Raw genomic sequence first — 14,310 nt, 5'->3', positions numbered from 1 at the left:
CCCCGCAGTCTCGCATGTCTGGCTTGTACTCCCCATGATATCATATGAATGTTCTTAAGCATACTGAATGAATGAATGAAGCTAACATTACCCTCAAAGATAATGTATAAAGAGGTGAGGGGAAGAACTCACTAGCCATCACACGGGGAACAGCGATGCCCCCCGGATCTTAGGTTGATGGCAGATTGAAGAAGCATGAGGTGTAAGAAGAGGAGGAAGGCGTTACAAAGAAGAAGAATTGACAATGCCGACAACTCATCTGGAGGTAAGAATAAGTAGAAGGAAGAATGGAGGGTAAGGAGACGTCAACTGAGAAAGAGAAGTGTCTTGGCGGATATTTGCTCTCTATGGAGAGTGAGCGAGCCCGCGACCTAGTCCATGTTGAATTCTTCACATTTGCCGAGACCATGTCATCTTAAAAAAAGCAATCATTGATTATATATCATAGTTAGGTATCAATTTTATCTCTTTTCTTTTTATGTGCTTTTGCATTGTCGTGATCCATGTTGGGTTGCTTTTCTTGATAAACAAGCATTGGGCTGCTTGGGTCTCACTCACTGCCTCAGTGTAGGAAGGCATATTGAACACCGGGCATATTGAACAGTGTAGACGGACCAAATATCTCTTCATGATCTTCTTTTTTTGCGGTTGATATCTCTTCATGATCTTAAGTACACAGCTTAAATATAAAAAATATGTATGACCAAAAACTTGACTTTCTTCTTCTTAGCAGCTTTATGTATGCAAACGATTTTTTAAAAAGCCTCGATGTTCCATTGGAATTACCCAAATAATGAGGATTGACATTTCTTAACTAGCTCCTCATTTATTTCAACATCTCATATCTGAGTAAAAATGAATAAGGGTTCCCAAACTTCCACAAAATCCACAAAGTACTTTCACATATGACGTCAAACAATTTTACTCCCCCTGATCCATATTAATTGAGGTTGCTTTAGTACAACCTTGGTAGTACAAACTACCGAAGTTTAACATATGACCTCAAACTGTGAGCTATGCTCCTTCCATGGAGAAGATATACAATGTCCACACATGTATTTATCTGCATTTATTTTCCCATGCAGGTGAAGGATTCAGCAAGATCAGGATTCAAAATGGACTCGGCAAATGTGAAACATGTTCGGACGATGGTCCTTGAATGTGCTTTCTTTTTCTTTTGCTCTGTGCAAATCATATCCCGGAGCTATAGTGTATATGTTTCCAATGTTTTTTATTTGTAGTCTTGTGGACCTTGTGGTTGGATTCTTTCCTATTCCAACCATCTTTCACAAGGAATAAGATCGGTGCAACTGTTTCAAAAAACAATATGAACCCGGCTATGTCCTGATTTAAGCTCCTTTGCATTTCATAAATGAGTACAGATCACAACAAATTCATGAACGCAGCCGACGAGTGCAGGCAAAGAGAAATGGAAGACCCATGTGGCTATGTGCATGATCCAATTGAAATTCTTATAACTAACCTATACGAGCAAGAAGAGCACCGCCAAAAAAAAGCTCTGAACCAACCTATCAAACCAAGAAGAGCACCGCCAGAATTAAGCAGCTGTTGGCTACGCGACATCAGTAGGAGATGTCGACGAGGGCGATCATGGCGTGCGCGGCGAGCTGCTCACGCGTGCGCCTCTGCGCGCCGCGGAGGGTGGAGTACCTCGGCTCCGGCAGCGGCACCGTCCGGCGGCCGGTGAGGTACGCGCGCAGCTCGGCGTCGTAGTGCGCCGCGGCGGCCATGAGCGTGAGGCAGACGCGCGGCAGGTGGCGGAGCAGCGGCAGCGTGATGTTGAACGGCCAGAGCAGGACCGAGAACTTGAACGCCTGCATGAACCCGCCGACCGCCGGCACGGCCAGGAGCACCACGTGCACCACCATCGCCGATCGACCTCCAGATAACTCTTCCAGCCGCCGCGCGCTGCCCGCTACACGGCCGGCCCCTCTGCCCCTGCCATGGCGACGCTCTCGAGGTGGCGCTGCTGGCTAGCTGGTGGTTAGTTACCACGTACCTGACCGGCCGGCCATTAACTAGGATTCCAGAGCGAAGAGCACTGGCTTGGCTTGGAGTTGGAGAAACTAATAATGGCCGGCGATGGCGATCGAGGGATGTTTTATCGTGGAAGGGAATGGACTCAGTTCTACAGTGCCCACGTACTGCCATGTCACAGCTCATGACAGTGCGGCCGGCTGACATTGTCCGCGGCGAATTGAACCAGCGTGACTACAGTCGTTGAGGTGTCGCGACGAACGGCCCAGCGGCGGATGGACACATGTCCTCCGCGCGTGGCGCACCGGTCGTTGCTGTAACTTCACAATGAGCCGCCGCGTATGTCTTCTGAGAGATTACATTACATGTCCAGATGGCGTCCACAGAATACGTACAAAGGTAGGTACTCCAGCCAGTTCTGCGGCGCTGTTAATTCTGTGGAAGCGCTGGTACACGTCCGATTCTGTAGATGCTTCTGTTCACAATCACAACTCGAACCAAAAGAAGAAAGTAGTATGTGGACTGTACCAAAACTAAAAGCAGAATGCTGGTGTGTGGTGTTAAACTAAAGCAGACTGGATTGGGCCGGGACATGTCGTGTCGGCATCCATCCTGCCCGGGCCCAAACTCGGTGCCAGTTGGGAGCCTCTGGCCCCACAGGTAAGGTAACTCTAGCGTTCGACAAGGAATCAAGTAGCCATCGCCTATCGGCATCGGCCGCTGGGCACAAGCTTCCATTTTCTTTTCCTTTTTTACACAAGAACAAATGTGTTCACCTCTTCGGCGTCTAGGTGGAAAAACATGCAGATGGATAAGGTCTTCTCTTGGAGGCTGGGTTAGATTATTCTCGCCACTAGTGCGTGGAGTCACATGATCATTGTCGACGTAGCTAACGTCCAAATCAAGTACATTTCGTGCACACGAGGACACGATTCAAGCGGCAACAGGTACTCTAGAATCTAGATGCTAAGATCGAGTGACGAGCTCGGATATTTATCCGAGACCACGGCCCCACATCACCCACAAAATGGTTTCAGCCCCACACAGAAGCGTAATACGTACACAGCACTGCATTTGATTGTTTTCTTTCGAGAATGCTCTAAATTGATGGCGGATTTCGCTGTCCTGAACCCAACGATCCCGAGCATGGACATAGTCGCGTCCTGGCATATCTTTTGGTCCCTGAAAGGGGCACTGTTTTCGGCCTCTCTGCCTCCGAGGAGCCGCTCTTTGGCCGCCGCGCTGGCCCTTCGGCCGATCTTCGGCTGCCGGACGTTCGATTCATGCATATCCATTGACTGTCGTGATGATGATCCACTGGTTAGTTGTACGTAGCATGCAGATATGCCTGTTTGTTACCCCAATCATGCATGCAGAGATGGGGTCTAGGCAGTGCAACCGTATATAGAGATGTAGCGAAGGGATATAGTCCAATTAACCTAACCTACTACAAATACTACTACAGAATTCTCGCATGGAGCATAGACGGACACAATTATCTTATTTCAGACGGGACTGGTGCCCGCCCTGATTTCCGTAACTGAGGACAAATTGTCCCCTGCATTTTGATCTCTGCCATGGTTGGGGCCAGGCAGAGACGTTGGATCTGGACGAAATGATTGCCGACGCTGCTCATGCCATTGACATGGCGTGCAAGCCAAGGACGACGCCACTGCATAATGCTGGACTCCACGTTACTTCCGAGCCTCTGGAGAATGCCAGGTTTCCACGCACAGATCTGATTATCTGAGGGCTCCTTTGATTCAAATAAATTACATAGGATTTTTGGGGGATTTGAACCCTTAGGAATTTTTCCTGCGATGCTCGTTTGATTCGTAGGATTGGCATCCTTAGGAATTTTTCCATAGGATCCATTTATACTACATTTTAGAGGAATTTTCCATCTACTCAAACCTCTTTGTAGAATTCCTTTGTTTTTCCCGCGCTATCAAATAATCTTTCAAATCATGTAGGATACTATGGGACATGTCATCCTATTCCTGCATTTTTTCTATTCCTTTATTTTGACAATCCTGCGAATCAAAAAGGCCCTGAATGTGGCTATCAGAGGAGTTAATTGCACAGAAGTACCACAATTCGGACATCACATGCAGATTGGTACCACGATTACTAATCTTTGCATGTCAGTACCATGATTGCTTCAGGTTTTTTCAAATAAGGCTAAAACGCGTATTTATACGTATTGACGCTCGATCCGACAGCTCGGGCCCACCCGTCAGGTGCCACGCTGGCCAATCGGCGCGTGCCCGCGCGCTGACTAGGACGAGCCGGTTCGAACCCGGTCCGGTCGCACCAGCTCGCCCCCGCCGCACCTCCTCTCCTCACTCGCTCGAACCCTAGTCTATGGCGTCGGCGACTCCGGCAGGCGGCGGCGAGGGCATCCACGGCGGCGGTGAGATGCCATTCTGGCCTCCTAGCAGAACGGCTGGCGTCGACGGCGATGGCGGCGACGACTCCAGCTCCGCGTACTCGACCGACGACGAGGAGGAGTCGATGTTACTCAGCATGGAGCAGCGGTTGCGGTTGGCGCAGCAGTGGGTGGCGAACCCTAGCAGCAGCCATGAGTTGACGCATGGACTTGGCGGCGTGCTGTAAGTACCCTTGTCCTCCCCCTGCTCTGGTTTATCCAATTGGGGATTTTTAGGGTTTGTTCATCTTTTTGTTTATCGAGTTGGGGATTAGGGTTTGTCCAATTGTAGTGACTAGTATAGGACAATTACAGTAACTAGTAACTCAGTGTATTGCACTCTCAAATTAGTTCAATTACAGTAACAATTTGGGATTATGACCTTGTCTTTTTCCTTGATTTTGCTATTGTGCTGAAATAGTAAAGTACATTGTTCTGTACTGTAAATATTAGACTTACAGGTTACTTTAGTAGCATTGTTCTGTGCTGAAATAGCATCTGTAATAGTAGAGTTAATAGTAAATATTAGACTTACAGGTTACTCTAAATTGTTCTGTACTGTACAGTTGCTCTCCAAATTAAGAGTAATTATAATGAATACATGAAATTTAATTTGTTCTGTAGTTTGGATGAAGACATTTGGCAAGTAAGGATCCATTTTGATGCAAGAGAACCATTGGAGATGAAGCTGTGTGGTTCAGATATTACTTATTTGAATTTGGTTGCAGTGATGAAAACCCAAGGATTTAATGCATATGATTGTTTGTTTCACATTGAAAATCCATCTTTAGGAGAGAAAGGGCTGGATTTGGTAGACAGTCATGCAGAATTACAGAAGATAAAGAGGAAGATCCAGGACAAATTGGTGCTTGATTTGCTAGTCAGGGCTTGCCCACCCCCTGTTACTGAATTTGAGTTGCAGCAATGTCAAATGCCAGAGTTGTCCACTGTGGTGTACCAAGAGCCTGTTGTTTTCGATCTGAGTGAGCCTCCTATCTTAGCTGTTGATCAGCAAGGAGTAGTTTTTGAGAGTCAATGTAGCAACTCTAGCACACCTCATCCTGCTGGTGTTTGCACACAAGAAAGCAAGAATGGAACAGCCAAGTTGAAAGCAGTTTTGGAAGAAGAAGAAGAGGGATATCAAGGATTTGAGGCATATGAGGACAGTGATGCTAATGCCTCTGATGAGGATGCTCAAATTGGAAATGACCATCATTACATGGGTGATGATGAAGATGTAGAGGTGGAAGAGGGAAAGAGACAGAGAGAGCTAGAAGTACAAGAGGAAGAATCAGATGATGAGCAATCAGAAGAGGAAGAAATGCTGCATTATGAGGGTGACACTGAAGTTGAGGAACCATTTGAGGTAGAGGAAGATAGGACTTTTGAAGAAGAAGAAGAAACTATAGTTGAACCTGTGAAGAAGAAGCAGAAGCTACCAGTTAAAAGAGGACCAACAACTAGGTCACATTCTAGTAAGCTACCAGAGGTTGAACCTGATTTCAGACCATCCTCGTCAGATGAAGAAGAGAAGGGGTTGCTGACGGAGAGTGATGATGATGGTTTTGAGCCAGCCTCTTTTGTCCTACCAAAGAAAAGTAAGAGTAGGGCAAAGAAAAGGCCTGCTAGGAAGTGGTACAATGAGAAAATGGAGCAACCACATGAGCAACTGTGTATGAAGTTGTGTTTTAGGGATCAACATCAATTCAGAGATGCTTTGTTGAATTTGCACATCACTCAGGCCAGGAATTTTAAGTATCACAGGAATTCAGATCAGAGGATAATTGTTCAGTGTCCAGATAAACAATGCCAGTTCTTTATGGTGGCAGCAGTTATAAAAGGGGAGAAAACCTTTGTAATTAAGAAGATGAGACTAGAGCACACTTGCCCTAGTACCACTGAGACCACCAGGGTTAGTGCTAAGTGGCTAGCACAGAAATATGAGCATCTCTTCAGATCTGATATAACTACTGGTATTCAGACAATAATTGATGCATGCATGGAAAAATATGGTGTAGATGTGCCCAAGTGCATGGCATATAGGGCAAAGAACATAGCTATTGAAGCTGTCTTAGGAGATCACAAGAAGCAATATCCTAGGCTTAAAGACTATGCTCAGACTGTCATGGATACAAACCCTGGGAGTAGAGTAATAGTCACTACTGTTACTCCAGTACCAAATGCAAAAATACCCCACCCAGGCCCAAGATTCCATGCCATGTTCTTTTGCCTGAATGGAGCAAGGGAGGGGTTTCTCAATGGGTGTAGGCCATTCATTGGTTAGTTCCTGAACCTTGTGCACCATTTACATATTGTAGAGTACTCCATATTGTATATCACTTGAATGTATTTAATGTGTGGAAATGTTGATTATGCAGGTGTTGATGGATGCTTCATTAAGCTCACTACAGGAGCTCAACTCCTTGCTGCCACTGATAGAGATGGCAACAACAACATATATCCACTGGCATTTGGCATAGTTGGACAAGAGTACACACCTAGTTGGTGTTGGTTTCTACACCAACTGAAAATTTGCCTAGGTGGAGAAGTGGGCAAGTTTGGACCTTATACTATAATGTCAGATAGACAAAAGGTATGTGTTTGCACATTTCATTTTGTTTTGCACAAGTGTTAAAAGTAGCTAAGGGTTTCATTGGTGCATATTTATTTACCTTGTAGCTTAGACTTGTTAAATTGTTTGTGTCAGGGGTTATTGAATGCAGTGAATGCTGTCTTTCCAAATTGCAACCAAAGATTCTGCCTTAGGCATTTATATGCAAATTTCCAAAATGTTGGGTTTAGGGGTGAAGATCTTAAGAAGTGCATGGATAATTCTAGCTATGCCTACAATGAACACAAATTTAATATTGCAATGAATGATCTTAGATCTGAAAGTGAGGAAGCTTGGGAGTGGCTTACTGCAATACCAAAAAAAACATGGGCAAGGCATGCATTTGACACAAACTGCAAGACTGACTTGGTAGTGAACAACTTGTCTGAGGTGTTCAACAAGTACATTCTAGATGTTAGGAGAAAACCTGTAAGGACAATGTGTGATGGGATTAAAGATAAGCAGATGGTGAGGTGGCATAGGAACAGAGAGAGTGTAAAGGCAGCAAGATGGGATATAACACCTCATTACAGTGAGAAGCTAGAGGTTGAGAAGGAGAGGGCCAGATATTGCAAGCCAATACAGGCAGGGGTCAACTTATGGCAAGTTACAAATGGGCAGCAAACACATGCTGTCAACCTGGAACTTGAGACTTGTGGATGCAGGAAGTGGGACCTTAGTGACATACCTTGCAACCATGCCATCTCTGCAATAAACAAGGCTAAAAGGAAACCAGAGGATTATGTCAGCAAATTCTTCAAGAAAGATTTTTATGCTGCAGCTTATGAACCAATGATCTTTCCTGTGCCTGGTGAGCATGATTGGACAAGGACCCCTGGTCCAGACATAGAACCACCTGCATTCAAAATCAAGAGAGGAAGAAAGAAAGAAAAGAGGATCAAGGGAAAATTTGAAGTACCAAAGCCAAAAGACACTTCAAGAATGGGGACCATAACATGTGGCAATTGTGGTCTCCAAGGGCATAGGTACACAAACTGTCTTAAACAGTTGAAGCCTGAGCTAGCTTTGAGGAAGAATAAGCATGTGGTAATAAATTTTCACCTTGAAATATACAAATCTTTCCTTTATTTCTTGTACATTTCTTTCTAGCATTATTAACTGTTTTCCTTTTCTTTGTAAGGCTACTCCAAGTAACTCACAGCCAAGAGCTGCTGGTCCTTCTACTACAACAACAGCAAGACAGCCAAGAGCTGCTGCCAGAGGAGCTGCCACAGGAAGAGGAGCTGCTACTTCTACTACACCACCACCATCTGGAAGAGGAAGAGGAGCTGCTACTTCTACTACACCACCACCATCTGGAAGAGGAGCTGGCAGAGGAAGAGGAGCTGGAAGAGGTGCTCCAAGGCCATTCAGTGCCCCCAGGCAATATGCTGACATTCCTACTGATGGTACACACACTGGATGGATGTCCTACTTCACTGCTAGTAGAGGAAGAGGAGCCAAGTAATTTGAAATGATGTGGTGTTATTTTGGTTGAACTTGATGCTCATGTTGATGTGTTGTTGCCACTTGAGGTGGTTATCTGAATGTGGAACTTGAGGTGGTTATTGTAATGTTGAACTTGAGGTGGTTATCTTAATGTGGAACTTGAGGTGGTTATTGTAAAGTTGAACTTCAGGTGGAGTACCAGTATTTGCAAAGCAGTAACACATTTTCAGTTACTTGTTTCAAATCAGTACCAATACTGCTGCTATTTGTTGCATGTCAGCACCAATATTGGGGCATCACATAACATGCAGTACCACATTTGGGGATTCTGACATGTGGGACAGGTACCTCTCCTACTATTAAAGTGACAGCACAAGATCTCAGATTTGGGAACGAAACTAGGGTTCGTCCACGCAGTGTCCATTTGGAGCGCAGCAAAGGAGAAGAAGGAGAAATCTCAGCGTGGAGGCGCTGACTGGGGCCGACGATGGAGAGAGAGATGTCGTGGTCGTCCAGTGCCGGGTCCGCTCCCGGATTTCGTCGAGCTGCGGGAAGGAGGGGGGAGGAGGCGCGCTCGCCGGTGCGCTACCGCGAGCTCCCAATGGCATACGAGCCCCCAGTGATGTGCCACTGCTCACCTCCGAGGAAGGCGCCAAGATGGATCTCCTGGAGCAGGCAGAACCCTGGTAGGAGGTACTATAGCTGCGTGGATGCTATGGTGAGTGCTGTTTTTTTTGCCTAATTTCCTTCCTTTTTCTTCTGTGCAATAGTATGTGAAATGATATATTTTTGGAAATTTGTTTCTGCATCTTAATAGCACGGTGGCTGTGGATTTGTGCAATGGCATGATGATCCATTGCCCACATTCTGGAGTGAGCTCATTGGGGATCTACGTGATGAAGTATGGAGGCTTAAAGGTGCAACTGTTGCTAGAGAGGAAGATCAATTTCCAATGCTAACTCCAAGTGAAGATGATGGCACAAGGGAGGCCATGTTTCTGTCTCTGCAAACTCAACTCAGAGAGAAGAATGCAGAGATTGTAGGGATTAGGGCCAAATTTCACAATGTGTTGTTTCTTTTCACTATATTTGTGCTTGGGTTAGTTGCAGGCAAGATATTAAGTTAGTTAGTTGGTTTAGTTGCAGCCAATCTAAATGCAATGTACTGTCTAGTTTAGTTGCTCTAGTTTAAGCCAAGTTGTAATGGATCAGTGAAGTTATCTTCTGATGCAATGAGATTTAGTCAGTCTTGTTCCTCTTTTATTTTGTATGACATGAGTGGTTTGCTGCAACATTGTCATAATGTATCATCATCAACATATCCTTCTACATAATCAGCATATCCATACATAATAAGAAACTGATCACATTAGTTTCTGGAGTTCAACTCATTATAGCCATACATAACCATTGTTCACAATACATAGAGGAGTTCAACTTCAAATGCATAGTTCATCCTTTTCTCACAAAAGGATGAATAGCATAACTACTACATACATACACAGCCATAGTTCACCATTAGTACAAGCATACAGTACACAACCTTAGTTCCTAGATGCTAGGTCATTACACAACCATCATTCCCAAAAGGTCAGCAATGGCACTAATCTCATTTTCATCTTCTTCACTTCTCCAAGATGGCCTGAATCCCTCTGAACTTCTCCTTCAACTTTTCATTCTGAAACTCTAACTGCCACTTCTCTTCAATATGCTTTTCATTTCCCTTAAGCAGATCAGCAACCTGAAGCTTCAACTCTAGCTTCTCTTGGGTGAGCTTCTCCTGACACTTTGTTAGCTCTGCATTCTTCAGCTCCAAATTCATACTAGCTTCAGTAAGCACTTGCTTCTCTTTCATTTTGTTCAGCTTCAAGTTCTGAATGACTGTTGCTTGAGCTCTTGTCAGGTTGAGCAGCAGCTCATACTTGATAGTAAGTTTCTGGGTCTCTTCATCTTTCTTTGCCATCTCACTTGCCATCTGTGCCTTCATATCATCAATCAGTTCTTTTCTTACCTCCTGCTGATATGTAATGGCAGACCGCAGATGTCTGAAATCCACCACCTTATCTTCCTGGAAGTTCATCAGCTCATGCACATCTTGGACTAGCTTGTCATAGTTGGCATCCAGCTTGTTCTTCTCTTCTGTCAGATGGTGGATAGTGAAAGAACTTTCAAGATTGTCATTCACCCTAGCAGTTTTGGCATCTTCAACCATTGCCCATAGCTTCAACAATGCATTCTGCATTGTTGGGGGCCACTGGTGATCAACCCATTCAACAAAGCCACAATTGCTACCTGCCTGCAAAAACAACAACAACACCAACACAGTTCAATATGGCTCATGCTTGACCTAAATAAGCTACTCTAATGCCACTATGAACCAAAATGTTGACAGCAAGGAGAGTACTCCAGCAAACAGAGTTCAATATGGCTCCAGCAAACAGAGTACTCCAGCAAACAGAAAAAAAATCACTATGCCTAGGTTAGTTATCATTTTTAAGCTACTCTAGTACCACTATTAACCAAAATTACTATGCCATTGTACTCCAGCAAAATATACTCATGCTTGACCTAAATAAGCTACTCTAATGCCACTATGAACCAAAATGTTGACAGCAAGGAGAGTACTCCAGCAAACAGAGTTCAATATGGCTCCAGCAAACAGAGTACTCCAGCAAACAGAAAAAAAATCACTATGCCTAGGTTAGTTATCATTTTTAAGCTACTCTAGTACCACTATTAACCAAAATTACTATGCCATTGTACTCCAGCAAAATATACTCATGCTTGACCTAAATAAGCTACTCTAATGCCACTATGAACCAAAATGTTGACAGCAAGGAGAGTACTTCAGCAAACAGAGTTCAATATGGCACTGACAAAGTAAGAAAAAAAATCACTATGTCTACAATCCATACCGGCTGTGCACATGCTAAAAACCGCCTGCCTGTGTCTGTTCCTTCAAAGGCAACAAGCCTCTCAGATGCCATGCCGTGCTTCTCACATGAAGACATCACATCCAGCTCAAGCCCCTTGTAATCTGGATCTTCAAGGCTGAAAGGGACCTGCAGAAGCTCGCACAAAGACAATGGGCAAATCAAAACCTACCAAAATCAACCAAATCGAGAAATCCCAAATCTGTAACCCTAACCCTAAACTCACTGTACTGACCTCGTTGAGACCGTCTGTGGAGGAAGAATGCATGTACGGGAGGCTAGACTGGTCGTCGCTGCTTTCGTCCTCCAAAACCATGGCGTCGGCGGGGCGGTGCGGCGGCCGGCAGTCGGGACGCAGGCGGCGGCGACGGAGGAAACGAGTGAGGAGAGGAGGAGGGGAGGGGAATGGTGCGGCGGGGGCGAGCTGGTGCGACCGGACCGGGTTCGAACCGGCTCGTCCTAGTCAGCGCGCGGGCACGCGCCGATTGGCCAGCGTGGCACCTGACGGGTGGGCCCGAGCTGTCGGATCGAGCGTCAATACGTATAAATACGCGTTTTAGCGTTATCTGAAAAAACCTGGAGCAATCATGGTATTGACATGCAAAGATTAGTAATCGTGGTACCAATCTGCGTGTGATGCCCGAATTATGGTACTTCTGTGCAATTAACTCCTATCAGAGGTATGGTTTCTGCTGTTCAGCTATAAGTAGTAGTGCAGGGTTCGCGCAAAAGCTAGAACTGTCGAGAAGGGGTGACTGGTCGTGAAAGATGCCGTGAAAGATGGACAAATGCCCTTGTCGTTTAACAATCAGTGGTCGCGTGATAGTCGGTTAAGAATGCTAACAACTCACGCCATCATGCTGAGTAGAAAAGTCATCAATCAACAAGAGAAAAATTCTTTTACTTTTAGCCGCCTTCACCGTGACAGATAAGACACTGTACTTTACCTAGCGCATGTACTTATCAGGTGAGGTGGTCAGTATGTTTTGCAGTTTTTTTTTGGGGCCCAGATATTTGTAACTTGTAAGTACCACAACAAGCATGATCTACTAGATTAATTGCTTCAAGAATGGTGGTGCAGCTGAGCTGACTCAGCAATGGGCACCTACTCCCTCCGTCCGAAAATATTTGTCCTAAAATGGTTGTATCTAGACTTATTTTAGTTATAGATACATCCATTTTCAACTATTTTTAGGACAAGTACTTCCGAACAAAGGGAGTACTTAGCATGATGATTTCGACTGAATATTACTTAATCAGACAGTAGCTAGGATGAGTTGATAAGAAGATGACGTGAAGGAACTGGCACATTTTGGTATGTACTTGGTGTGATCTACCGCGAAGTTTCCTTTGTTCTTGCCAATGCCACCCCGGTCAAACACAAATAAAAGTACTCTGTTCTTGCCATGGAAAAATTCCTGAAGAAATGCTGAGCAATTGACCAAAGCGAATAATCACGACAGAATCCGTCGGTTTTAGTACTAGAATTTACTCGTATCTACAGATTGAATGTTACTACAACTTACAGCCAACATACACATGTCACGGGACGCTCGGGAACACAATGATCGAACATGCAGCCAGCAAACCTACAAATCAAAATGAAAAGGAAAAACCGTCCTGCTCCTGCTCCAGCATCTCTCAGTATGCGGAGGCGTCGACTATCGCCTGGCGGTGGAGCTCGTTGTCGTCGTCGTCGCGGCTTCGGGAGCGGCGGCGGGCGTAGGCGCGGCGCAGCCAGGCGACGTGGGAGGCGAGCGCGCTGCAGACGACGATGCAGACCTCCGGCAGGTTGCGCGGGAGCGGCAGCCAGAGGTTGAGCGGCCACAGCAGCGGCGCCGAGACCTGGAACACCTGCACGAAGCCCTTGGCCGCCATGAACGCCAGCAGGTGGATCGCCATCGCCGCCGCCAAGAAGCTAGTAGCTCAACGGATCGTCTCTGGGTGTGCAGCTGCTGCGGCAAGCAAGAAATGTGTTGGTTCAGAATGGTGCTGTGTCGCTGCCGTGGTGGCGTGCTTCTGCCGGTGGCTGGGTGGGGCGGGGCGGGAGGTTGCGGCCTTCCCCGGGTGCGAGCGGGAACCACCTTTTTATATTGCTTTAGTAGTGCCTTGAGGACCGACAACTTGGCAAGAACTGGATAACATTGTGACGAGCAACATGACGCCTCGACGTGGCGTTATCCCGTGGGGTGAAGCTGGGTAAAGATGTGACGGCTTCCGGTCAGGTGGGACGGCCAGGGTGACTAGGACGGTCGGCAGGAAAAGTCTCCAAATATTTCCTTTTTTGCCGTAACTATGTTTAGATTTTCAGTAGTGCTAGTAGAATTTTTCAAAACCAAGGTCAAAACATTGTATAATTCGTTGATTTTTAAACAGAGCGTCCCCTAATTAATTACGGGAAATCATACATAAATTTACAATCGATACATCTAGAACTAAATGCTCTTGAACTCCTACACAAGCACCGCTCAGCCCGCTCGCCAACGGTGCATTGAACCCAACATGCAGTGCAACATGCATTGGGAAAAAAACCGCAAAAACTTTGTTCATGTTTGTGGGAAAAAATATTTACATCTAGAATGTCAAACATATATCATTAGATTCATCATAATATGTAGTTTCATATTTTATAGATTTGGTATTGTAAATAAAAATAATTTGTTTCTATAAATTTGATCAAAGTTTGCAAAGCTTGATTATTTTTTCAAAAATCTGTACGCACTACATTTTGAAACGGAACGAGTATAACGGCCACGTGTCCTCACCATTGTAGGTGATGGACCTGAACTCCATCTGACGTTGCCGTTTTCTTGTGGATGCATGTGTGGTGGTGCACGTGTGTGTGGGTGCAAGTGCATGCATGCAGGGCAGCAGAGGTAAAGAAGTTTTTTA

At 45.4% G+C, this 14,310-nt stretch overlaps 3 protein-coding genes across 3 annotated transcripts; 1 reads left to right on the top strand and 2 right to left on the bottom strand.

Annotated features, from left to right (window-relative positions):
• Positions 1–1,342: 1,342 nt before the first annotated feature.
• LOC123050375 (uncharacterized) lies at positions 1,343–2,270 on the bottom strand. The gene has a single exon (XM_044473179.1). It carries the CDS (start codon positions 1,887–1,889, stop codon positions 1,584–1,586), a length of 306 nt encoding a protein of 101 aa, XP_044329114.1. The 5' UTR covers positions 1,890–2,270; the 3' UTR covers positions 1,343–1,583.
• Positions 2,271–4,524: 2,254 nt separating this feature from the next.
• LOC123056039 (uncharacterized) lies at positions 4,525–8,549 on the top strand. Its single transcript, XM_044479802.1, has 5 exons — positions 4,525–4,610; positions 5,051–6,705; positions 6,805–7,019; positions 7,134–8,084; positions 8,179–8,549. The coding sequence occupies exons 1-5, from the start codon at positions 4,525–4,527 to the stop codon at positions 8,503–8,505; spliced, it is 3,234 nt and encodes a 1,077-aa protein (XP_044335737.1). The 3' UTR covers positions 8,506–8,549.
• Positions 8,550–12,869: 4,320 nt separating this feature from the next.
• LOC123054927 (uncharacterized) lies at positions 12,870–13,469 on the bottom strand. Its single transcript, XM_044478799.1, has one exon. The coding sequence runs from the start codon at positions 13,318–13,320 to the stop codon at positions 13,060–13,062; it is 261 nt and encodes an 86-aa protein (XP_044334734.1). The 5' UTR covers positions 13,321–13,469; the 3' UTR covers positions 12,870–13,059.
• Between the last annotated feature and the right edge of the window lie 841 nt (positions 13,470–14,310).

The sequence above is a fragment of the Triticum aestivum genome, chromosome 2D (assembly GCF_018294505.1).
Source record: "Triticum aestivum cultivar Chinese Spring chromosome 2D, IWGSC CS RefSeq v2.1, whole genome shotgun sequence".
NCBI classification, from domain to species: domain Eukaryota; kingdom Viridiplantae; phylum Streptophyta; class Magnoliopsida; order Poales; family Poaceae; genus Triticum; species Triticum aestivum.
This window is presented reverse-complemented; position numbering and strand designations above follow the sequence as displayed.